This window comes from Adiantum capillus-veneris, chromosome 1, assembly GCF_014529385.1.
Source record: "Adiantum capillus-veneris isolate H3 chromosome 1, ASM1452938v2, whole genome shotgun sequence".
Classification (NCBI taxonomy): Eukaryota; Viridiplantae; Streptophyta; class Polypodiopsida; order Polypodiales; family Pteridaceae; genus Adiantum; species Adiantum capillus-veneris.
In genome coordinates this window covers 2519016-2544785 of record NC_140931.1, presented here as the reverse complement: position 1 = coordinate 2544785, position 25770 = coordinate 2519016, and the positions used below count along the sequence as shown (strand labels likewise).

At 42.4% G+C, this 25770-nt stretch overlaps 2 protein-coding genes across 11 annotated transcripts in view; one reads left to right on the top strand and one right to left on the bottom strand.

Annotated features, from left to right (window-relative positions):
* LOC147464213 (Methyltransferase family protein) overlaps nt 1-5659 on the top strand; it is a 54274-nt gene extending 48615 nt beyond the window's left edge. For 2 of the 7 annotated variants that reach the window (XM_086513685.1, XM_086513676.1), the window contains 5 exons: nt 3778-3917; nt 4023-4243; nt 4317-4360; nt 4453-4555; nt 4657-5659. In XM_086513685.1, coding sequence (XP_086369811.1) covers nt 3778-3917; nt 4023-4243; nt 4317-4360; nt 4453-4555; nt 4657-5009 — 861 coding nt within the window. In that variant the 3' untranslated portion in view covers nt 5010-5659. Of the gene's footprint in view, nt 1-3777; nt 3918-4022; nt 4244-4290; nt 4361-4452; nt 4556-4656 lie in introns of all 7 variants that reach the window. The other 5 variants (XM_086513689.1, XM_086513678.1, XM_086513682.1 and 2 more) reach the window with 4 other exon arrangements.
* A 521-nt stretch (nt 5660-6180) lies between these two features.
* LOC147464211 (uncharacterized) overlaps nt 6181-25770 on the bottom strand; it is a 65860-nt gene continuing 46270 nt past the window's right edge. Inside the window, exons 2-4 of one of the 4 annotated variants that reach the window (XM_086513672.1) lie at nt 22762-23134; nt 7090-7122; nt 6181-6717 (exon numbers count right to left, since the gene is read on the bottom strand). In XM_086513672.1, coding sequence (XP_086369798.1) covers nt 6635-6717; nt 7090-7122; nt 22762-22909 — 264 coding nt within the window. In that variant the 5' untranslated portion in view covers nt 22910-23134 and the 3' untranslated portion in view covers nt 6181-6634. Of the gene's footprint in view, nt 6718-7089; nt 7123-21911; nt 22240-22761; nt 23135-25770 lie in introns of those variants that run through there. The other 3 variants (XM_086513667.1, XM_086513670.1, XR_015188299.1) reach the window with 3 other exon arrangements.

Genomic DNA, 25770 nt, shown 5'->3' with positions numbered 1-25770 from the left:
GGTCAAGGGCAGCAAAGGGGGCGCTCGATTTATGCTGGGGGGAATGCTTCATTGAGAACCTGTCACAGGTTAAGAGCTATGGAGTGCTTGCTTTCCTCTCTATGTACAGTGTGGTGTTAGAAGTGATGACCTGCACACTACACACTGCTCTCTCTCTCTCCCCTACGTGCAATTATGTGATGCCCCACAAGAGGGCTCTTCATTTGACTGATATACAGTTGTGTGGTTTCATGTTTTTGTGTTGAGGCAAGAGCCTCCTTGAGCAGGAACAGGGGTAGCTAAATGCTACTCCAAAGCAAGCACCGGTGAGGGTCATAACCTCATCGTACAGGTGCGTTTTCAGCGCTGTGTATCCGCTGTAAATTGATTGTTTTTCAGCTGTACGGACGCCAGAACCATTGGGAATCGTGCCCCACTGGCAGAGAATAGTTAGGGGATTGTTTGGGGCTGAAAACAGGGCAAAAACCAGTAAATATAGCGTGCTGAATTTATTGTTTTTGGGCAGGAATCAGAGGGTTTATGCCAATGGAAGTGAGTTCCAGCAGGGGAATTGGTTTTGCGCAAGTTTTGGGGCTGTTATGCTGCCGAAATTTGGCCAAAATAGTCGGTATCTGGCTGGATACAGGTAAAGGATTCCAAGGACTCTACTTTTTGTAATTTACCCTCTCAAAAAATAAAGAAATACCGAAAGGGGCGCCAATTTTGGGGCCTACAGGTTGTCGGCGTCTGCTCGGGGCATTCTAGCTTCCGAGCCGTGTTTGTGCTTAAGTGTTAATTCCCGTCGCAGGTTACCTTTGCAAAGTGCTCTGTGTGTGTCTAAAGTAAAGAATTTCGGGTGAAAGCCAACGCCTACCGCCCCACGGGCCGGTTTCAATCCGAGTGGTGGGCATCTGTGGGAGGACTTGTGTCATCGATCCTGACCCAACAGCTCTTGAGACTGGACACCGGAGACTGTGGGCTTGGGAGAGCTGTCCACTGGCACGAGTGCAGTGGGATCCTTGAGAGTGGATTTGGAGGGACCCTTTCTCCTCTGCAGACCACCCAGGTGTCCCTTTCTTTCAGTACACTGTTCGACTGGGACGTCACATACTGGCAGCACAGAGAGAGGCTCGCCCTGTTGTGCAGCACCTCATTGGCGGGAGGAGGGTCTCACAGCTGAGTTCTTGGCAGCTTTTGGAGAGAGGTTGTGGGACTTTAGACAGCCGAGGCGAGTCACTTTGTTCCAGTGGGCTAGTTGCACACAGAGCTACAGCAGTAGGGAGCTGGCTTGTATATTGTGGTCTCTCAGCCATATGTGCAGCTTGTGACCATCTTGTGGAGACTCAGCGTCACTGCCTTTGGGACTGTCCTTTGGCACAGCAGGTGTGGTGGCTTCGTGTTCTTTGGCTGATGCTTGCTCTTTCCACGGCTCGGTGGTACACTTGGGGGGCAGCTGCTTGGTCCACTCTCACGGGCCCGACACTTCAGTTTGAGCTATCTTCCACCAACAGGATGATTGTGATGCAAGGGGGGTGACGTACACTCCAGCCTGCCACCGAGCTTACTCTACAGGAGTTGTGCAGTGAGAGAGAGGAGTGCTGGGAACTCATCAGTGGCCTGACACTCTGGTTCATTTGGCAGGCTCGCTGCTTCCACATCTACGAGGCTCGCCTTGTACCACCAACAGAGACTGTCGGGATCTTTGGCTTGAGTTGGTCCATACTCTCGGAGGACAGCTCGAGAGACTCCAGGGCAGCTCCAACCGCATGAGGGAGCACAGAGAGGCCTTCCTTCGACTTTGGCGTCCTGGGCCTTTTTTCACCATGGTCCAGGGTATACTCAGATGGCATTACCGTCCATCTGTGTGGCTTTTCCCCCCTCCCATTTCTTGATTTAGCCTCATTGTACATATGCTGTTTTTTCATGATTGTTGTAGCCCTCTCTTGTAGAGGTGGTTGTAGCGTATGGGCAGTTTCATTAACTAATAGAAGGATCTTTTTCTCGGGGAAAAAAAAAAAATCTGTACTTGGATGTCTCTAATGAGAAAAACCCTCTCACTTAAAATTCCAATAATTCATTTAGAATGATTTTTCTGTCAGATAAAGCCAATTTAGCAATATTGTCCAAGCCTATAACAAAGCAATAGAAAAAGAAACCTTGAGGCCCTCGATTATTAGCGGAGCAGCGCGCTGATAATCGAGGGTAAATGTTATGGCTGTGGGGAACATGTGCATGTACTTGCCAGGTGCCCCAGCAAAGCAGCTAAAAGAGTTGTCAGAGGACAAGGCAGAGAGTTCCAAAGCAATGGAGGAGCGAGCAAAGAAAGGAAAGACAAAAGTAGGACTGGTAGCAGATTTTGTGGGGACGGACCCTGAACACATGGACGAAAGTACGGAGTTGTGCAGAGCGTGGGATAAAGTACAAGATCGAAAGCCCTCATCTTCTTCTACGAAGGAGCCAAGGCCAACTTCATCTCGACTAAATTGGCGGCTTGCCATTTCAATTCCTTTTTGAGGTATTGCATGTGTGTAAATTCGATTTACGCAATCAAAAGCAAATACCACATCGGCAACGGTGTGTGGGGCCCCTGAGACGGTTGGTTGAGACCCGATCGGGTCTCTCTCTCTCTCTCTCTCGCTCTAAGTAGCAATCACAAACGCAAGGAAGAAGTAAAGATTTGTTGAAGTGTAAAGTGTAGATCTTCACCATTTCAATTTCGCTGCACATGACACTTTCTTGATGCATCGACAAATAGTCTATACAGTAAGGGGAGCTCTAAGAATCAGTACCCTGGTGGTTAGTATTTCTGTGGTTGCGCAAGGCATAGTTACAGGGAATGGCCATTTTCAGGTCTTTGTTCCCTGTTCCCAATCTCGCTTCCCGTTCTGAATCCCTATATTGTGTTGCAAACATGACTATTCAAGAGAGGAAATGGCATTTCATACTGGTTGCCGTTCACTGTTCCGATTTCCTGTTCCGGGTAACTATGGCGCAAGGACATTCCAGCAGAATTCAAATGCTCCAAACCAAAAAAAAAGTGAATGAATTTTTCTTGTGTTAACTAAAATGCATTAACTGTGCATCGTGAACATTGAGAATGTGGCTTATAGAGGGGCTAGAGTTTGCATCTTTCGTTGATTCATTTTGTTTTGAAGATATCAAGAGGAAACAAATAGGTTTCAAGGAATGGTAGAGTACATATTACCTAGAGCTTTTCAATATTAGTTACCTAAGCAAATCAACGAGAAAGAGTCACACCGTAAAAATTTTGCTAAACTTTGTACCATATAGATCAATAGCAAGCAGTAACATATAATGTTTGTGCAATGAAAGAACTTGTATAATGCCAAGAGTCCTCAATATTTAATATGTGCATGCGCGTGTGTGTATGTTACAAAGTTTTTTCTACCAAAAGAGAGAGAGAGAGAGAGAGAGAGAGAGAGAGAGAGAGAGAGAGAGAGAGAGAGAGAGATGAAATGTAATATTAACGTCTTCAAAAGGCCAAAATGACCTATGAGACCAACAGGTGACATGTGGTGAGAGAGAGAGATTTTTCTCTTGAGACTTGAGGCCTTTGTGTTCTAGCTCTCACATGGGGAAAGGGAAGGAAACACAATGTCACTTGTTTTTCTAGAAACAAGTAAGAATAGGAAATTCGAATTATTCACAAAAGTTATTTTTTGCATAAAACGTTGAATAGTCTATTTGTCTTTATTTAGAAACGTTTCAGGTGTTGCGAGCTGAGTTTCATTTTGTGTCAATGGATGAAACGGGTTTCATGTTGCACTGTTGATGTAGGTTTCATTTTGTGCCAACAAATTAATGCAGGAGCGCAGGTACTTAGTGAAAGAATTTCCAGATTTGCTAGCTTCTGATAGAGTCTTGAACATTCTTGAGGTTGGCTGCGGGACTGGAAGCTCAGTGCTCCCAATTTTACGGTAAGGGGAGGTTGAACTTGGTGTAGGATGTAGTCAAGAGTTGAATTAAACTGTCCTGGGTTCTTTTGCTCTTTGCATCATATGCAAGGTGGTCAATTTGTCCAGGGCCAACAAGGCGGCAGTAGTCTATGCTTGTGATTGCAGTGAATCTGTATTGAGGAGAGCACACAGTCTGGTTCAAACTACCATATCATCAGATGGAAATTGTCGGTTCGTTCCTTTCCTTTGTGACATATCTATTCAGCGATTGCCATCGTGGCTGTGCTGCTCATCATGCATGGATTTAGAGGGGATTATACATGAAGATAGCATATCTTCGGAAAATGGTAATTTTTTATCTATATGATAAGTTTTAGAAAGGTTCCTGCTGTAGGTTGAACCTTCTTCGTTCCGCTGTAGGCGAACGACTTCATTGCATCAATGGCATTGACATTATAACCATGGTTAGTAAATAGTCCCACCTTTTCCTATTTTGTTTAGGGAAGTTTAGTAGCTGCAAACTTGTGTGGATTATTTGTCTTTTTCATGTATGCAGATATTCACTCTGTCCTCTATTCCTCCTCACCAAATGCAGCATGTTATCGAGGAATGCTTTTCAGTCCTCAAGCCAGGAGGACTAGTTTTGTTTCGAGATTATGGTGAGATCTGCGGTCTTGTGGAAGCTGTGAGATAAATATCTTGATACCTTGTGGAGGTTATCGCTTAGTTTGTTTATTTAAACGTTAGTTTTTTCATGAAGGGCTATATGACATGACGATGCAGAGGTTCTCTGCTACGCAGAGAGTGGGGGAGCAGCTTTATCAACGCGGTGATGGAACACTGACTTTTTTCTTCACTCCAGAGTCCTTGAGTAATCTTTTTGTGCAAGCAGGATTTGTTGAGGTATTGGGTGTTCTTTCTTCTTTTCTTTCACTGGATGCACGTAGGCCTGTGCATGCCCCAGACATGCAGAGCGAAACATGGTGGGAGTGTTTTTATATACAGGAAGAAAATTATTTCTGCTGTGTGGAGGTAAGGAATCGAAGACGGGAACTCCCTATGAAGCGCGTTTGGATCCATGCGAAATTTATCAAGCCACAATCACCATCTTAGATTAGGTTGCTGCTAAAGATGATGGCGTGGACTGTTTGTTAAATGAAAGTCTGCTAAGATGATGGCATGGAGGACTGTTTGTTAAACAAGTGTTTGATAGTAGGTGTTGAGGATGGCTCTCTGTTAATGATGCTTGGTTTGCTGTGCCATTGCTGGCACATGGACGTCCTCACTACGAGGTCTCCAGGTTCTCAAGCGTACCGACAGAAGTCTACATGAAGGCTAAGCTCCACTGGAAGCAAGGGATACCCACTCTTATTGGCTCACCACTTGCCCTCTTGTATTGTGTATCTGAAGATCGACGTGTTGGCTCTCAGGTGAGGTCAAGTGCAAAAATGTCTGCCTTGAGGATCCACATCCAACTTCAGATCTTCAAGGCCTCTATTAGTCTGTGACTCTGACCTACCACCAAGTTTTGTGCTCCATCAAGTGCCTTCTCACGTTTCAGGTCAAACCTCTCCATCCAGGAAATAGTTGTAAACAGGAGTATTTCAATCTGTAGAATGATTCGATCTAAGTGGACTATAATTTAGAGCGAATTCCATAGTGAAATACAAGTGAATTGCATGGGCGATTGAACCCATGTTCTCAAATTGAACCAAAAGCAGAGTCTCTGTTGTTAGCATGATAAATCTAAAAGCTTTCCATTACTTGCAAGTTATTAGAAGGATAGCACACTAGATTTTACCTATTGCTGTTTCGTGTTGCTTTATCCACATTAGCACACAATTGCACTTGGTTTTCTAAGGCCTTTGTGGATTAGAGCTTCATTTAGCCCTTAGCTTGGATACATTTGAGGTGGAAGATCAGGGATCAGGGACCCCCTCCCCCCCCCCCCCCCCCAAAAAAAAAAAAGAAAACGTATCATTGTTTTTCATACATAGAAATCGGTGCCTAAAAACTTTTAAATTGCAATAGTGTAATTTGGGACTCTAATGCTAGCCATGATTGATCTTGCAAGGCTAAAGCTTTTCTATAGCTTTGTGAGTTCACCTTCTACATGCTTTTCCTTACATGCCCTTGATTACACGTGCTTTGGCTCTTGGTTGTGGGTTTGTCACCTGTACAAGTGTTTGATAGGGACCCGCACACATGTAGGGTTTGCACCACTTTTTCCCATGTCAGGTTTGTTTTGGTGATTTTCTTATTTTTAGGATAAGGGTTTTTTCTTTGGTCGTGAAATTTGATTGCGACATTTGTTTTGACATCACCCTAGCTCACTATATATATATATATATATATATATATATATATATATGACCTAATATATACATGTATGTCATCGCTCAATAGTTATTAGGCTCGCCAACTTTTTCTCCAGCTCTCTCTCTCTCTCTCTCTCTCTCTCACACACACACACACACACACACACACACACACACACACACCACATGGTATAAGAGCATTAGGTCCTTGCATGTTTGCAATCACCCTTGCTCGTAGGTCCTTTTTTTTGCGAGCACCCTTTAGTGCCTAATGTTCTTAACACACAATTATTGGGTTTTTTGTGGCATCTCCGCAATTTCTCCGCGGGGGTATGCATGTGAGATCCTTCATTGCCTTGCTTGGAGGCCCCTTTATAGCATTATTTTTTGTTGCGAGCAACCTTTCCTGTCCTAGTGTTCTCAACACACAATTATTGTGGCATCTCCATCCAATCCTCGGATCCGGTTGTCCTCTACACTTAACACCCATCTCCATGCCAATGCTGCAACTTGCATTATAAAAATCTTTAGCATTTTAAAAAAATACCTCCAACGTCATATGCAGTGAAATTGATAGAATATGTGGAATCAAGAATTCACAATTCCATAATCCTTTGTCCTTTCCTTGTGTTAATGAATGTAACTTTGTGCTGATGATGGTTTCCTTTTCTCTCTCTCTCTCTCTCTCTCTCTCTCTCTCTCTCTCTCTCTCTCTCTCACACACACACACACACACACACACACACACACACACAGAGAAAGAGATGCATCGATGGTGTGCCAATCAATAAGAATATGTTGTACAAATTTGCAAGTATATTCGTCCAACTTGGACTAAACAACGTTGAAATATACATTATGATGAGATTACCCACCTCTAAAAAGCATGGAGTTGAAGCACCTATCTGCTGCAAGAGATAACATAGAAGGTTGTTTTAGAGGAAAAGTGGTGTTTAAGCTCTATTATGTCAAAGATTACAAGGTTATGCAAACTCTACAATGAAAGACAATAGAAAATGACAGTGTATAACTATCGATTACATTATCCCAACAAACATGCCTTCCCTCTCCCAACATATTGAAGAAATGTAGAGAGACTACTAAAAGTAGGATGGGAGTGGCGGTTTTATGGGTACAAATGTCATCCACCCAACGATTGACATTGGTGGTAGCCTATTGCATGGCATTGTTGTGATGATCTTTGATCACCCACATGTGTGACTTTTGATGCAAACTCTGTAAGAAAGCGAATATACACACTTATGGTGTGCGGGGTGTTTATGATATTGTTGATCACTATGTTTGCTAAACCTAAGGATGCAAAAGAGGAATGCAATGGAAGGGAGAAGAGGGAGGCGAGAGAGAGAGAGAGAGAGAGAGAGAGAGAGAGAGAGAGAGAGAGAGAGAGAGAGAAGAAGAAGAAGAAGAAGAAGAGAGTTTTAACATCGTAGGAAACTATCCCAAGAGACCTTAAAGATCTAGCCGACAAGGAGTTGAACTCAAGACTTGTTATTCAAGAGGGAAATGGCATAAACAATCTACCACACTTGGGTGATAGAAAGGTCATACCATTTTCCTCTTTTTATTAGCAGACACACACCCACACACACACCTGAGAAGAAGAGAGTTTTAACATCGTAGGAAACTATCCCAAGAGACCTTAAAGATCTAGCCGACGAGGAGTTGAACTCAAGACTTGTTATTCAAGAGGGAAATGGCATAACCAATCTACCACACTTTGGAGAGAGAGAGAGAGAGAGAGAGAGAGAGAGAGAGAGAGTTTTTTTGAAGGGAAAGCCAAAATTCAAGGTAATTGGGATTCTAGTGAGTCTACGTAATAAAAAAGGTAAAAGAATTCTTTTGTTTGATATGTATATAGATTGAGAGGAACTTTTAAGCAGAAAATAAGTGAATGAATTTTTTATTTTTTTATAAAAAAAGCTTAGGGGTATGCACGTTTTCTATGATGTGGCACGGGAAAGGGATGGAAGGGGGTAGTTAATGCTACAACACCTTTTTCCCTTTAGTTTCAGAGAGCTAAAGAGAGAAAGAGACCTCTAGGAGGACCACAACCTACACATGGTCCTAAAAGAACACTAAAGAATCTTACTCAAAAGATGTCTATTGAATGCACTTGTCCCCCAAAAGTTACACAAAACTATCTTTAATCCCTTAAATTTAGGGACTCTCACAAGACCCATGCATTTTTCCTAATGATGCTTCCTGTGTGATATACCAAGTCATGCGAAGCACTTTAGCACGTATCACTCGTCGTTCAATGTATCTATTTTGATAAATGTATAAAGGGAACATAAAGGAGAAGATCAACATCTATTAGAGTAAGACCTCCCATAGTAAGATATACTCTCCAAAACATGCACAACATGCACCACAAAAATCAAATGGTTAAGTTGCAAGTAGCATGTAGAGTTGCTTTTTACGTGGCATTTTATCCATTTTGGGTGTTTTGCCATTTTCACCGGTGAAAATGTGAGGTACCCTACAAAAAATACACTAAACTGCCATTCAGAAACATTGAAATTTGAAGGGGAAGGGTTGCCCGTCAAAAATCATTCCTAGTACTAGCATGCAAAGGCTCTATATCTCTTTCAATGTAAACACAACTCTTGGGTTGACTTTGATTGTACATACACTCCTCCCCCTTAGGCTTCTGCAATTTCTCTCCTCCACCATCGTTCTAAAGTATGGTCAAGTACAACATGGTATTAGAACCAAGGCATCCTTCTCCTCCATAGCCTTATGGTATCGGCTCTAAAAGCTCCCAAGAAAGGCCTCTCGTAGAAGAGGATGGGGTCTAGGAGGGCCTTTTTATTTTCCATGAGATTATGGAGGTGATTAACATTTGGCTAATAGGTGCATGCCATGTGTACAAGAATGGTGGATGGGCAAGAGAGGTGTAACAGTGGTCAAACTATGCATTTCTCTCCCAAAAAAGGAGGTGGGACTATTTTATGATTTCCGGCCCTCCATAACTCCTAGATATGATCTCCAATTTGCACCGAGATTATAGATTTGCAATCTACGTGTTGAGCTCTTTCCATAAATATGCTACAAAAGATTTTTTTTAATTTGCTAAACTTTAAACCATCTTGGGGAGAAAATTTGAATTAAAAAAACTAAGCATTGCAACTAAAGGAAGTTAGTGCTAGCGAAGGAATAAAGAAAAGCTTCAAGGGTCTACAAGTGCATGCCAATGGTATCAAGTAGGCATGAAAATCAAGGCCACACATATAAATTTAGATGTGTATGTATTTTGGGCTTGTTTTGGCCAAAGGGCTCTACTATGGGGCTTCTTAGAGGTGATTTCTCAAAGAGTCTAAAGTGCATAAAGTAAAGTGCGAAAGGTGGTTTTCAAAGTTATCTAAAGGTTGGTCCAAACAGCATGTCAATCGGAGTTGTATAGCTCAAGATATGGCGGTTTGAAGAAAAGAGTGCTTTGTAGATCCCCACCGAACAGGACGAATGCAATGTTATGGTCAGGGTATATGTGTGCTGATAGATCTAAATTGCTCAATTTATGGAGCATGCTGGTCCTTTCGAGTTGGCAGTCGGATCCCAAATAGTCAAGATATGAGTAGTTGAATTTTTGTCGGGGGCCAGTTCTACATCATATTGGTCGCCTTGGTAAGTGTGCCTTCAGATGTTTTTTTAGGCTTGCCAAGGATTATGAAGATAGTGTGAAGCATTTGAAGCCAACTGGAAGTGATGATTCATCAAATGGAGTTGCGAGCATCGAGATATTAGAGCTGGAAATTGGCACTTAGCAGTGGGGAGGTGGCTGTAGATGGTTTTCCCAAGGATATACAAGGACTGAGGAAGAGGAAACCAACGATGAAATTTTGAAGATTGAAGATGATTTGTCTGGGGTTTGGGCTAATCCATCCCATGAAGATAAAGGTATGCAATTACATGTTCAAGGGGTAGGTACAGAAGAGGTAAAGATTATGTTGGGTGAAGATCTAACCATGCGGGAAAAGGAGGCTTATGTTCACTTTTGTGCATCGTATCCTAAGCTATTTTCCATAGAGTACAAAGACTTACGAGGAACAAATGGAGTGGAGCATATGATTAGGCTCAAAGAACGAAATAAGCCCAAAGTACAAAAGCTTTGAAGATTGGGGAAGATTCAACAGGAAGCTTTATGGCAAGAGGTAAACAAGTTGCTTGATACAGGAATTATCTACCCTGTGCAAGAATTAGAATGGGTCCCTCCAGTGGTGATTACTCGAAAAAAATAATGGTAAGTGGAGAGTGTGTGTTGATTATAAGACATTGAATGCTGCTATGCAAAGGAATCACTATTCTTTGCCATTTCATGATGAGATTTGAATCCAAGTTGTAGGGCATGAGCAGAATTCCATCATGGATAGTTTTTCTGGTTATTTTTTGATTGGTATTGGTTTTGAGCATCAGCTAAAAATGACATTTATCTCACCATGGGGATGTTTTGCCTACCATAGGATTCCCTTTGGTTTGGTCAATTCTTATGCAACCTTTCAAGAATGGATGAACAAAGTCTTTGGCCGTATTTCAATGAGTTCATTAGGGTATTTATGGATGACATTGGGTGCTACAGTTCCAAGGTGGAGCATTTGTCAAAGCTAACACTGTGTTTTCAAAGGCTTAATGAAGAAGGTATCCAATAGAAATGTAAGTTGGCACAACCTCGAGTTCAGTTTTGTTAGGTTGTGTAGTTTCACAAGATGGAACAAAGGTGATCCTGAGAAGGTGAAGGCTTTAATTTTAATGGAACCTCCAACGAGTGCTCAAGGTTTGGCTTCGTTTATACACAAATTGAAGTACTTATCAAGGTTCTTTTGGATGCTTTTGCAATATGTGTACCCTCTTTAGAAGATGAGCCAACAAGTTCATGGTTTTTAATGGACAAAGGATGTGCAGAAAGATTTTGACAGGGTGAAGGAAATTCTTTGTCAGTTGCCAATAGTAGGTCCTCCCAAATGTGAGGATGCCTTCTATATTGCTATGACAGTAGGTATAGTTTCCATAAGTAGTTAAATGTTACAAATCCATCAATTTTTTAAATCCGGGTGATAATTCTTGCAGAGATGACATATATCGAGAGGTTGAACAATGGGTGGAGACCTTGGTATTTCCATGCCAAAATTTTAAAGTGTTCTTAATTGTTCACAATTTTTATGTGCTTAACACTAATAATCTATTGCTTGAAGTGGTGCTCCATTTAAAGCCAAGGAAGTGGATCATGAAGTGTGCATTAGAGTTGTAAGAATTTGAGCTTGAGTTTAGGATTGATCACACCAGTAGGTCTCACTTAGCAGATCTCATGGTCAATAAGAATGTAGATTTGCCGATGTATCTAAGGGTGGTACGAGAAGAAACTATCAAAGAGCTAGATATGGAAGAAGCTTTTATCATATGGTTTGATGGTGCCTATAGAAGAGTGGTGCAGAAAGCTGGGGGAGGTGTGGTGATCCAAGATTCACATGGTACAATAATTTTCACTAAAGCTTATGATCTCAAGAATATTCACACAAACAATGAAGAAAAATACCTTGCTCTCCATGTGGGATTGAAGCAATGTACCGAGTTTGGTATTACTAGACTCATAGTGAAGGGAGATGTGCTCTTGGTCATCAATTGTTGGGCCAATGGCAGGTAAAGAGGGATTCTCTTAAGCAATGGTTTTTTTCTATTAAGAAGCTATTGAAGTTTTTTGGTGACTTACAATTCAAGCATGTCAAGAGAGAAGAGAACCAAGTTGAAAATCGATTGGCTAGTAGTCGAATACAGGTGCAGGTAGCAGGACTATATGTTGCTCCAGCCACATGTGTGGGAAGAGAGACTTTGAAGGAGGTTGAAGACTTTCTAAGCATAGTTCAACGTTTAGGAGATATGTTCAAGCTACAAAACAGAAGGATTGTGCAAAAAAGCTTGCAGGTTTATGTTAGTGGGAGAAGATCTCTTGGTCTATGGTCGGGATGGCTTGCTGAGGCAGATCCTTTACAAAGAGGAGAATGTTAGACAAGGGGAACTAGAACCTAGGAGTCCACCACCTACTATATAGCATGGCCCCTGGCTCTTGCCTAGCTGGACTCCCTTTCCACACTGCCTAGCCCGGCCTTGCCCTTGTCTAGTCCGGCCTTGTCGGTGTCCTGACATTACTCCCCTCTATATAGCATGGCCCCTGGCCCTTTGCCCTAGTTGGACTCCCTTTGCACACTGCCTAGCCCGGCCTTGCCCTTGTCTAGTCTGGCATTGCCGGTGTCCTGACATTACTCCCCCCTTAAGAAGAGTTTTCGTCCTCGAAAACAAAAGTCGGAAACTTCTTCTTAAGAACACTAATGTTTTCCCAAGTGGCACCTTCCTCAGGTCGATCTTTCCACTTGATTAAGGATTGTTGACGTACATGATGAGGTGTACGCAACTCATGATAATCGAGAACACGTTCAGGTTCATGTGGTAAGGTAGGAGGTTCAATGAAATCAACCAAAATCTGTTGGTCAATGACATTGTCATCCCCATGTAACCGCTTATGTAAATGGCTTACATGAAACACAGTATGAATATGAGAATGTGTCGGTAGCAATAATTTGTAGGCACGATCACCTACTCGCTTGAGTATTTTGAAAGACCCACAATATCGAGGGGAGATAATTTAGGTGTTGGCCCAGTTTTCAGACTTTCTGGATGCTCTCGCACACGTATAAATTCTTCCTCCCCTTCCTCGAAGGTAACTTGTCGACGTTTCTCATCAGCATACTTCTTATACCGATCATGTGCTTGTCGGACATTTTGACGAGCGAGTTTCAACATATCCATGTGGTCTTGGAGAAAATCCTTAACCTGTTGGAGCTTTTCGATTGCCAACCCCACCGTAACAGGTGACCTAGGTTGAAACCTATACATGAGCATGAAAGGACTAAATCCACTTGTGACATGCTTAGCATTGTTGTAGGCAAACTTTAGAATAGGTAAGTATTCTTCCCAGTTTGATTGCCAACCCCACCGTAACAGGTGACCTAGGTTGACGAGCGAGTTTCAACATATCCATGTGGTAAAATCCTTAACCTGTTGGAGCTTTTCGATTGCCAACCCCACCGTAACAGGTGACCTAGGTTGAAACCTATACATGAGCATGAAAGGACTAAATCCACTTGTGACATGCTTAGCATTGTTGCAGGCAAACTTTAGAATAGGTAAGTATTCTTCCCAGTTTGATTGTTTTTTGCTGACGTATGCTCTTAGCATATCCTCTAGCACTTGGTTAACTCGTTCAGTCTGACCATCTGTTTCTGGATGATCGGTTGTACTGAGGTTTAGTTGTGTACCCAATCGTTTAAACTTAGCCCTCCAGAAGTGACTGTTAAACTTGGGATCACGGTCACTGACAATGTTACTTTGCAAACCATACAACTTGTATAGATTGTCCACAAATAACTTAGCTAGTTCTGGTGTCTTAACCGTTGATTTGGTTGGAATAAACTTATATAGTTTAGTCAACCGATCTATGACCACCCATACCGAGTCATGACCTCGTACAATGGTTGGTAAACCCGCAATAAAGTCCATAGAGATGCTTTTCCATTTTCCATTGGGAATCTCCAAAGGATGTAAGAGTCCTCCTGCTTTCAGGCGCTCTACTTTGTTAACTTGATATTTTTGGCAATGCACGACATAAGCTTGAACAAAGCAATGTATACATGGCCAGTAAAACTGTCATTGTACGAGAGCATAAGTTTTTCTAATACCCGGGTGCCCTGTACTTGGACTATCACGACATTCATAAAGAATTTGGTGCCGAATGTTTGTGTCCGTCGGTACACAAACTCTCCCCTTTGGAGTAGGTACCCATTGTCAATGGTGAAATGCTTCCATCGCTGTAGTTCATCACTCGATAGAGGAGAACTAGGTGTGGAGGTTAAAGTTACACTACCATCATTGGAGTGAGAAGGATCCTTCATTTGTACATGGCTCCACACTTTGGAATATGCTTCATAATGCTCATATTTACCCTTGAGAGAATCCAAAAATTCACTACGAAGTTCCGTGAACAAGAGAGAATTGATCTCCGGCATACGACTTAGAGCGTCAGCCACCACATTGTATCGACCTTTATGATACTTGAGCTTGGCATCATATTCCTGAAGAATCTCGGCCCACCTGACTTTTCGAACCTTCAAATCCGTTTGTTGTGTAAACTATTTGATGCTTTCACGATCAAACATAATCTCAAACTGAGCACCATACAGATAATGCCGCCATGTTTTTAAGGCAGACACTATTGCATAGAGTTCGCGCTCATAAGCAGAGTAGTCCTGCTGAGTTGCATCAAGCTTCTTGCTTTCAAATGAAATTGGCCGTCTGTCTTGTAATAGAACTGCTCCAATAGCACGATCCCTGGCATCCGTTTCCAAAATGAATGGTTTCAAAGGATCTACAATAGCTAGTATGGGAGCTGTAGCTAATGCATCCTTGAGTGTATTGAAACTGTGCTGTTGAGCGGGTCCCCAGTGAAAAGCTTTGCCTTTGCCTTTTAGTTGATCCGTCATGGGAACAACAATATTAGCGTAGTTTTTAACGAACCTTCGGTAAAAACCTGCAAATCCCAAAAAAATCTGCAACTCTTCCAGATTTTTAGGAGAAGGCCATTTCTGAATGGTATCCACTTTGGATTGATCCATATATAGCCCATTAGCTGAAATAACATGCCCTAGATAGTGAATTTCTTCTTTCAAAAAATCACACTTAGATTCCTTGGCATATAATTTGTTTGTTCGTAACAACTCGAACACCTGCTTGAGATGTTGTAAGTGTTCTTCTTCAAAGCACTGTAGGCTAGAATATCATCTAGGAAGACGATGACAAATTTGCCCAGGTACGGCTTCAAGACACTATCCATAAGTGTCACGAATGTTGCGGGCGCATTGGTTAACCCGAAGGGCATCACCAAAAACTCGTAGTGTCTAAACCTTGTTCGGAATGCAGTTTTGGGTATATCAGCAAGTTGAATACGGACTTGGTGATAACCGGACCGCAAGTCTATTTTCGTAAAAATGCGAGCATGAGTGAGTTTATCGAACAACTCATCCAGTCGTGGCAATGGGTACTTGTTCTTAACCGTAACCACATTCAAGCCACGGTAGTCTACGCACATGCGCATACTGTCGTCTTTTTTCTTCACTAATAGGATAGGAGAAGCCCATGGTGAAGAACTGGGTTGTATAAACCCTCTGCTAAGGTGGTCAACAAGCTGACATTCCACCTCAGCAGCTTCAGAAAGTAACTCATACGGTAGGGAGGTTTACTAACAGGCTTACAGTCTGCAGCCACATCGATGCTATGTTGCACCGATCGTGTTGGCGGTAATCCTGGTGGAAAATCATTTGGAAAAAGATATTCCTTTAATAATTTCTGTAACTCACTAGCAACGTTTGCTTGTTTGGAAGTAGCCATTGGAAGAGATGAGAGAGAAGCATGCAGTGTTGAGGAATGTTCATCAGATTCAATGTTAGAGAGAAAATGAGACAGTGAGTAACACAGAAAAATTTGATCTATTTCATTATCAGAAACAAGCTGCATAAGCTCCGCTGTACAAATCAATGGTGAAGAAGGTACATCCTTCTCTCCTAACAACAACACATGTGCGCCATGGGATTCAAACATCAAGCTGTTGCGCTCATAGCTACGCTTCAGTGATAGTCCTAGGCTATGCAACCACTCCCTACCAAGGACCACGTCTGCCCTCTCCATGTTCATAACCTGAAAATCCAAGGACGTGGAGTAACCTTGTACTTCCAATGGAACAGCTCGAACTTGAGTATCCCAGATTTCTGTATCATGTCCATTCATCATTGCTACCTTGTAGCAGTGGGTTCTCGGAGTTTGAGGCAATTTGAGTTTTTTCACCAATCCGTAATTAATGAAATTGTGAGTAGCACCGTCATCTACCAAGATGCGCACCTTGTGCCCTTGCAGAGATCTGTGTATACGTACTAACTCATGTGGTCCAAAGGTTTGCTGCCACATGGAAGCTGTGAGACAACATTCATGCACCACCTCGGTGTGTGTTACTTCCGCTGTAGAGAACCGTGAGGAAGACTCAAGAGATAGCAGTTGCACCGTGTGCACTGCTTTCTCCTTGCCATGAGCAGCAGATTTCCCCTTGGGACAATCTTTTTTGCCATGACCTCTTCGTAAACATTAAAAACATAATTTCTCTTTCTTAGCTTTATCAAAGTCCTCAAGAGAGAGAGGACCTCTGGACCCCTTGGGTTTTTTAGATGCATCTGAATTGGCTACTATAAATTTTCTTTTATTGTGCCCATACTGAGTGTGTGTATTACCATGTGTATTAGCAAGCATGTGAATATTATGTGCTTTCTTTTTATCTGGATCATCATAAATATGTGCTTTCACTATGGCTTCCTCAAGTGTTTTAGGGTCTTGGGTCTTGACGTATTTCTTAAGCTCTGGTGTCAGATCACGTATAAACCGTCGTACTTGTTGAAAGTTATCTAAACCTTCCAACTTGAGGATAACATCCCAATAGTGAGATATATATTCAAGCAATTATGGGTATTGGCGCATGGAACACGTGTCCCAAGCCGTCCAATTCCGATCTGCCTCATTTGTAGGCAAAAATTCTTTGCTAAACATAGCTTCAAAAGCTGTCCAACTCTGTGGTATGATATTCTTCTCCTTGAGAACATCCACCATTTGTAGGACTTGCCTTCCAGAGTTAAACTCGTTTGCAGAGCTCTGACTGCGTCCGGAGTACGCCGTAAGGCGTGAATTCCATCCCACTTGCTGAGAAAGATATTCATTGCATCCTTATTGCGATCGCAGTCTTCTTCCTTAAATGTCGATGGTTTGGTGTTTTTCAACAGTTCATCCACCTCTTTTGCAGTTAGAGTGTGCAAAGTAGCCTTGCCCTTGATTAGAAGGGCCTTGCCCTTGTATAGCAACGTGCTCATGCATGTGCGTGTCAGCAGGACCCTTGGACTGCTGTTGCATTAACTGAATCACTAATGTGGATAGTTTAGTGACATTTTCATTTAAAGCTTTGAAATTTTCATCCATGACTGACATGCGTGTCTAAAGTGCACGAAATTATTGAATGTCGAGCAACTCATAAGTGTCATCACCTGTTGTAGCATTACAGACACTCTCCTTGAGAGCATCTGGCTGCGAGCCATCAGTGGTAGGATCCGGCAGATTTTGCTCAAAATCGAACGTCATATTGATGTCTGAATCCATGGCGACACAGTGCAGTGCAAGGAAGAGTCAGAAAACTACCTGAGATTGAGAGCACTTGTAAAGTTCAATTAGCCTTGCTAAATCCGTCAAAGTTGATAGTATCCCGATGAAAATCGATCTGAAATGTCCGCCGTATAGGGAATTCCTTAATTCCTTGGTAGCCAAATCAATTATGTATGTAACCGTTAATTGATCTTGGAAAATAATGGTACTTTGAACTCCCGCCAAGATGCTTTGATTAAATTTCTGAGTTTCTGTCGATAATATGCAGAAAATATGTTTGTCGAAGTGTTTGTCGGCCGTGTCGATATGCCGAGCCTTGTCAAATCCGCACAAGAGGGGGTAGGGGGGGGGGGGGGGGGGGGGGGGTACCCCACTGTGGATACCGCCCCTTGTATTTGAAAAAAAGGCTTTGGCCACTAATCCCCAAGGGTTGGGCGCCCGTTCAATGTGTAAAGAAACAAGCTCAGCGATTATGATGGCTTACAGTAGCACGCGAGGGAGGAGATGAGGCCATGGCGGTCACTGCAGTGCGCAAGGGGCTTCAGCCCTGGGTCGAGAATTACTCCCCCACCCGGCGCGATGCCGTAGAGTCCGCAAGAGTTGTGTTTGGTGCAAGTCCCGCCTCGACGGCTTTGCCTTGCAAGGGGAGTTGCCCACGGTTTTCGGCCTGTCATCCTCTTCACAGGAGGGGTGCTCCACGGTCCCTTGACCCCGACATGCAACTGGCTCATGCAAGTTTGTGTGGCTCCCCTCCTCCACGGTTGTGCCTTTCCCCAAAAAAGAACCTAGCTCTTGATACCAATGTTAGACAAGGGGAACTAGAACCTAAGAGTCCACCACCCAACCACCCACTATATAGCATGACCCTTGGCCCTTTGCCCTAGCTAGACTCCCTTTCCACACTGCTTAGCCCGGCCTTGCCCTTGTCTAGTCCGGCCTTGCGGTGTCGTGACAGAGAATGGAATGGTTCTAGAGCAGTGTCATGAAGAGAGTGGGCATCAAGGCAAAGATCATGTACTTTTTAAATTCTTAGAGCAAGTTTTTGGTGGCCTTCTACTGTAGTGCGCAATGTCCATTATTTGGTGTAAAACTTGCAATGAATGTCAAACCATGGGGGAACGACGGTTGGTGGTAGAGTCACAAAGGACTATCATAGCTCAAAATGCATTCAAGAAGTGGGGTTTGGATGCCATTGGTCCACTTTCCAAGTCATTGAGTGGTAAAAAATGCATTGTAGCCGCTATTGACTATCTTACCAAGTGGGTTGAGGCAAATGCAATCAAAGAGATAAATACTCATGCCGTGGCTCAATTTGTATTTGATAATATTTGTTTCCGTTTTGGAATTCCTTAGTCTTTAATATATAATCTAGGGCAAGGCATTAGGAGCAGCTAGTGCATGCATTAGCTGAAAAGTTGTGCATCAAGCATAGGTTTTCTTCACCTTACCATCCCCAGTGTAATGGTTCGGTTGGGAGTGCCCATGGACTGATTATCAAATGCTTACCAAGTATATGTACAAGCAGGGAGAAGCTTGGGAAGTTCATCTTGAAAAGTGTTTGTGGGTGTACATGACATCTTTTAAATTTGCTACTAACTTTACTCCGTTCCACTTGGTTTATGGAAAGGAAGTAGTGTTGCCAGTGCATGCACAATTGAGTACATTGAAGGGAATGTGGCAAATCAATACGACTCAAAAATATAATTTCTAGGACAAAATCTCTTATCTCAAAACCTTGTCGATGAATAGAGAAGCAACATTGAATTTTTATGTGAAGCAAAGGGAGAAGTGAGTTATGAAGTTCAGCCAAGCTTTGCTTGAGAAGAAGATCCACAAAAGAGACTTAGTGATGAGGTACAAGAGCTACCTTAATTTCACTGTCTAGAAGAAACTTAAAAAGAAGTGGACAGATTGATACAAAGTGTACAATGCTTTTCCCAAAGGTACCTATCAACTGATACAAGCAAATGGTACACAGCTTCATCATAGAGTTAATGGTGTGTGGCTCAAGTTATACTTTGAAAGGGAGTTGGTGCCAGATGTGCATCAAATTATGATCCAAGGGGTTCGGCAAACCACTTGAGAAGTAGTTGCAAGACACAAATAAAACTATGTACATATGCTAGTAGTTGTTTTATGTTTGCTCAGTTTTTGTAGTTGCCAGTTCAATAAACACCTTTTTTGGTTGAACAGAAATGTTCAACAAGGGGGTTGGGCAATGATGGTGCAACTAAAAGAAGTCACTACTAGCAAAGGAAGAAATTAAAGCTCCAAGAGTCTATAGGTGTAGGCCAATGGAATCAAGCACGTATGAAGGTCAAGGGCACACAAGTAGATCCAAGTGTGTATGTATTTTGGGGTTGTTTTGACCAAAGGACTATGCTATAAGGGCTTCTTAGAGGTGATTTCTTGAAGATTCTAAAGTCCAAAAGTGGAAGTATAAAAGGTTTTTCTCAAAGTGCTCTAAATTGCATAGTTTATGGAGCATGCTAGTCTTGCCGGATCGCCAACAATCAGATCTTGAAAGGTCAAGATATGAGCAATTGAAGTTTTATTGAGGGCTAGTTTTACATAATTTTATTGCCTTCGTAAGCATGCCCTCAGATGTTTTCTCAGGCTCGCCATGGATTACAAAGGTAGTGTAGTTGGCAACGAAGAGGTGGTTGTAGATGGTTTTCCCCATTTTTGGGGCCATTCGTTAGCTGGGAGGGTCGATTCACAATGGGGTTCTTGCAGTTCGAAGCTGATAATATGGGCGTGTAGTAGGGCTTTACAAGATGATTATCTAACACTGAAGCAAGAAATGTGAGCAGTTCCAAAGTGGCACTACGAAGAGGTTTGTTTTGGGACGAATTTCATAGTTTTTTTTGTCCCTTGAGGGTGTAGTCCATGAGGAGCTGCCACGTGGCAACATATGGTCCCATATGCATCGGTGAGTGCTTGTTTACTAGGGTATGTATACTTCAAAGTGGCCATTATTGAAGTATCCAAGGGAGTTATGGCCCCCTCCCCCTCCTTGCCCGTGGGGTGTTGTTGTGGTAGTGCTCGCGTGCCAGTGCAGCGGCGCTATGCTACAATGTGTTGGCAGCTTTGGCCCGTGTTGTTGGCGATGATGGTTGCATAGTGGTGGCTCCCCACAGGGCTTTGTTCACACAATGGGGACCCAAGGAGTCCCTCCCTTTTTATTGAAGAATTTCCCACATGCCTTCCAAACAAGGAGAGGGATAGATGGCCGACCTCCCAAGGGGGGCGCCCCTTGCAACCTCTCATGCGATGATTACTAAAAGCCAAACATGTGTTTGTTTAAGAACTTTACTAAAAAGAGGGAAAATCCCCCTTTTAAGGAGATGTTTTGAGATTGTTTCATGGCTTTTTTTTCTGATTTTGAGAAGAGAAGGGAGAAGAAGAGTTTTTTGTAAGTTCTTTGTCAAAGGAAGCAAGCAAGGGGGACCCCAATTACCATATCTCTTTTCCCTAGTGTCAATTCCCATCCCCTTTCTTCTCCACTGCTCCTTTGCGTGATTAAGCTGGTTATGTGCGTGCACGTGTGTTTACCCCCCTCGGTTCCTCGTGTTGTGCAAAGGAAGAGAGAGGAGTGTTGTTTACAAGGGGAAGCGAAAAGTTGGCTGTGTGTTATGATGCGTTCTAACGAGCGTATTGTGTATGTTGAATTGTGTACAAGCGTCAGTTTGCGAGTGAAATTAGGTGTTTCTAAAGGTACATTCTGAGAGGAAAGGGGTGACGTGGGTACCCTGGGCTATACAGGGGCCTTTTTTTGTGTTTTGGGTATGTTCCCCCTTTCCCTCATTTTGTTTGTTTGAATTTAAAAGTTATCCTTTGATTGCTTTCTTAATACTAAAGGTTTCACTCCCTTGAACTGCCAAATAAAAAGGCCTTCCTAGACGCCACACTCTTCCTGATGAGCAAGATTTGCATCAATGAGGATGGGACGCTAAGGCATTTCTGACACTCGTTATCCCAGAATGGGCTTGTATGGGGGTATTCAAAACAAAAAACACTTGCCACTTCTATAAATGTTATCGACAAGATTTCTTTGTCTTTTTTATTTTTAGTTCACTACATGTTGATTTTAGGACATGGCTAGCTCTATTTTGGTCCTTTAGAGGTGCTTCACACATTTTACAAGCTTTTTCAGCATTTTGACATCATATTGATGAGTTTCCACGAAACTACAAAAGTATAGAAAAATTTATTTCTGTGCGGACTCAGCTTTGAAAGATTTGTTCTTTGCAGCACAACTAGTCTTGCTTGGTGGGCCTTGCTATATAACATCTATAGAATACAATAGGACATATGCAAATTGACATTTAACATTGCACACTGGACGAAATACATGCATGACTAATTTGGCAATGCCGGCACTGTGCGAAAGGCATATATACATTTGAAAAATTCTATAATATTTATGGGACGAGACAGAGTTAAGTGCATCAATTATTCAAGATTATAGGAATGGTTACAATTGAGATAACATGGATAGCTCTCTATAATTATAATATCTACCTCTTTCCTATCCAAATATCACTCATCAGTGTCATGAATAGAGAGGGGTTACTATTGATTCATGGTTGGTATCTTGAACTGGTAATGGATCATGCTGCTAAGTCTTGTTGTTCCCGCTCCGATGGAAAAGCGTCCAACAATAATGCAGAAGTGAGGGCAGTAGGAGTGTCTATTCATTTGTATGTCGACCTCGTTTATTGCTATGTATGTGAGGTATGCCACCGTGCATGAGGGACATATTTCTAGATTGTGAGCAAAGATATTAGATTGCATGCTCCAATCTTTATATAGTGCAGTAATTTTAAACCATGACCTAGAATATGGACAATAAGCTAGTTTCAATTTGGTTGCAGTTTTCTCCCTAGCTTATTGATACTTGGACTATAATCTTCTAGGTCTTGAGAACTTCATATTGACACCTAGTACGAGAGAAACAAGAACATATATAGTATGACATCAATTATTTCGACACCTAGTATGGTATCAATTATTTAGAGCTAAAGTAAAGATGCACAAGGTATATTCACTATTGTGATACACCACATGCATTCACTACTGTAATACATCACATGCATTGGCTAGCACCTGCATGTAAAGAGTTGCATGTGTAACTAACATGTGCAGATGTTGATCGACATAAGTATATAGTCTTGAAAACAAGATATAAATAAACCAAAGCAAAGGAAGTAATGCAATTTTTTTTAAAACAAGCGAATAGATAAAGCATGAATGAGCAGCAATAATAAATAAGGTGCTTTACTGACCTGCAATGTTGTACTGCTGCTTTTTGATTGTCCAATCTACAGGCCAATTTTTGAGTCGAGCTACAAAAAAGCAATGTGAATAGTTAAACATATCATCTTGCAATGAAACGTCATAGTCTGAAATTGTAAAGTATATAGTGCACGTCATGCAAAGGTGCCATACAAAAGTATGGTGGAGAGTTGGCACTGTGTTCTCTCCAAAAAATTATAAGAAACGGAAGCATTTATGTGTTGCTCCGTAGCATTTATGTGTTGCGCCAAACAAACACATGCACGTGGAAAATTGGATGCAGATAGCAAACCTTGCAGTGTTGATGAGATGGAGTCGCGCTTGTGCAGTTGGATCTTGTAGTGTTGTGAATATATGTCCTCCCTGCCATACACAAAACACACAGATGCAACTATATGTTCTATGTCCTCTGATCAGTACTACCTTCTCTCTGTGTGTATATGTGTGTGAGTGTATCTTTGTGTGTGTGTGTGTGTGTGTGTGTGTGTGTGTGTGTGTGTTGTAAGCTGCTTCGATCAGCAATTCTATGTCCTCTGATCAGTACTACCTTCTCTCTGTGTGTATATGTGTGTGAGTGTATCTTTGTGTGTGTGTGTGTGTGTGTGTGTGTGTGTTGTAAGCTGCTTCTTGCCATAGAGATGGTATACTCAAGCTCGTCACCAACAATTGTAAAAGATCTATTGATGCCTTTGACAACAATCTCATTTTCAAGAGCAATAGATTTGTTTTCTATATTGAGCGTCTGCTTTTGAACTTCCGTGAGTCCTGTGCTTTGAGCAGTAATGAGCAAAAAACAACTCTAAAAATTCATCAATTTTGGGCCTCCAATAACCACTTTCCGCGTATAGGGGACGCAACAACCAAGCTAATATCTCTAGTCGAAACATGCAACTTGAAGTCTCTTAAGGTGCGATCCCTCCAAAAGATGCAGAAGTCAATGCTTACGACAGTGGTACTAGCTAGTAGTTCTGTTAATGATGCAATTGAGGTGGCTGAATGAAGCCTGCGAGAAATCTAGCCCTTTTTTGCATACAACCAGATTCCATATGTTTAGTGTCGCTGCCATCACCCCATGCGGCCAACTCTCCTTCTCAAGCTCTCCTTCTCAAGCCCTAGCGGCCCTCCAATCCACGGGACCCCAGCCAACCCCTCTGTCCAGACAACCCTCCTTGAATTTTTGCCGATGTAATGGATCTTATTATATGCTAAGCCAATAAGAGATGCAAAGAAAGCTCACTCGTCTCTACAAGAAAACCGAGATAAGATGCAATATCATGATGAATGTATTTGCAGAAGAGGACGCTTGGCACCCAACATATATGATATATTGAGTGTGTAACTAAATAAATTAATTTCTAAATCTTGAGGTTGCAAAATGCGTTCGAGAGTAGATAAACGCTGTACAATTCTCTTGACGTTGAAATTGGTTTCGCACTCAGATGGCAGTATATTAACAGCAGTATGCCTTGCGCTATGGAATGTTAAGTCATTGCTCAGTTGTTGTTGGTGATAATTGCACTCGATCTGTTTGGCATACTATAGTTGTTATATGGAGTTTCTATCTCAACCGCGTGTTGCACAAAAGACCTTTGAGAAGATGTGAATAGATTATCACTGCCCGCCCTGGAGTAGCTTTCCTCCAAGGGAAAATGAGGGTTTGTGTTGGCTACAATATCAAACTGATGTCTGTCATCTGCAACCATCTGAACTTGATCTGATAACTACTGCGTACATGGACCTTTGCTCATAGGATTCGCCACCGAATCATAGTTATTAGCAAGAGAAGCTCTTTACATGCCGTAATATTGGCCATATTGTCTATAGAGTTTTTGCTATTCCATCCAGTTGTTGAATGGGCAGCAGTTCACTGCTTTTGGAGGCTAAAGGTGTTGACATATTGGTATGCATGTCTCCAAAAATTCCATTACTCCGCAGTCCGTGTTCATTAGCTTCTCCAACATGAAATCTCGTTGTGTGGAAAAAAGAATCAGATTCTGCTTCTGCTCTTTGACTATTCTTTTGATCCTGATCGGCAACGTAGGCACCTGCATGATTTACTACTTGACTTCCGCTGCAATGTTGTTGCATCTCCTTGGAGTTAACATTAACCAACTCTCGCGGACACCATATTTTGCGTTGAATTGGTTATGAAAGATGTTTTGTGTTTGTCTGCAGATCGTTCCAAATTGCTTGCCTCATCAAATTTTCAGATTGGCTATAAACATAGCTGGACGAGGAGTGCGACTGAAGCCAACGGCTCATGGAACCATGACTTGCACTAGTGGAAATATTCCCCAATGCCTTTCCCTTGACATTGAGTTGTCTGCCACTAATCCCCTCACACACTGCTAAGTGCGCAAGCAACTGCTTCTTCTCCCTCTCCTGTTGCACTCTTTTTATATGCAATCTACGGCCCTCTCTCTGCAACATCTCAAAATTCTCCCCCTTTCATGTTGTTGGCGATATAGACGGCAGAGGCAAAAGAAATGGAACAAGTAAACATCAAAGTGGACATGAGGGCAGAAAAGTTTAGGAGGATCGATCACACCAAAGCTTATGATGGTTATCCTCAAGTAATCAAGCCAACGGCTTCAGTGCTACCAGGAGCGCCATATTGTAGGAGACTCTCTGCGACTTGAATTTCAAGGCAGGCGGAGCGCGAGGGGAACGTTCCACAGCCGCGGGGAGGGCTGAACTGAGAAGAAAAGGGAGAGAAAAAAACGCAGCAGAGAAGCCTCCCTCCCTCTCTCTCTGTCTCTCTTGCCCAACCTGCGACACTGCTATCGTCAACCTGCGATCGACGGCATGGCAACCTACGATCGACGGCGCGGCGTTTTTTTTTACTTGTTACTGCTTTTCACGGCCTCTTTTTTGGCCATTGAAGCGGTGCCACGTGGTGGCTTGTGTGATCAGATAGAAGAATAAGAGCCTTTGGCTTACCAAGTAAAAAGGTTGTCAGCTTCTTAACGTGATCAAGTTTTTTAGCGTCATGTCAATAA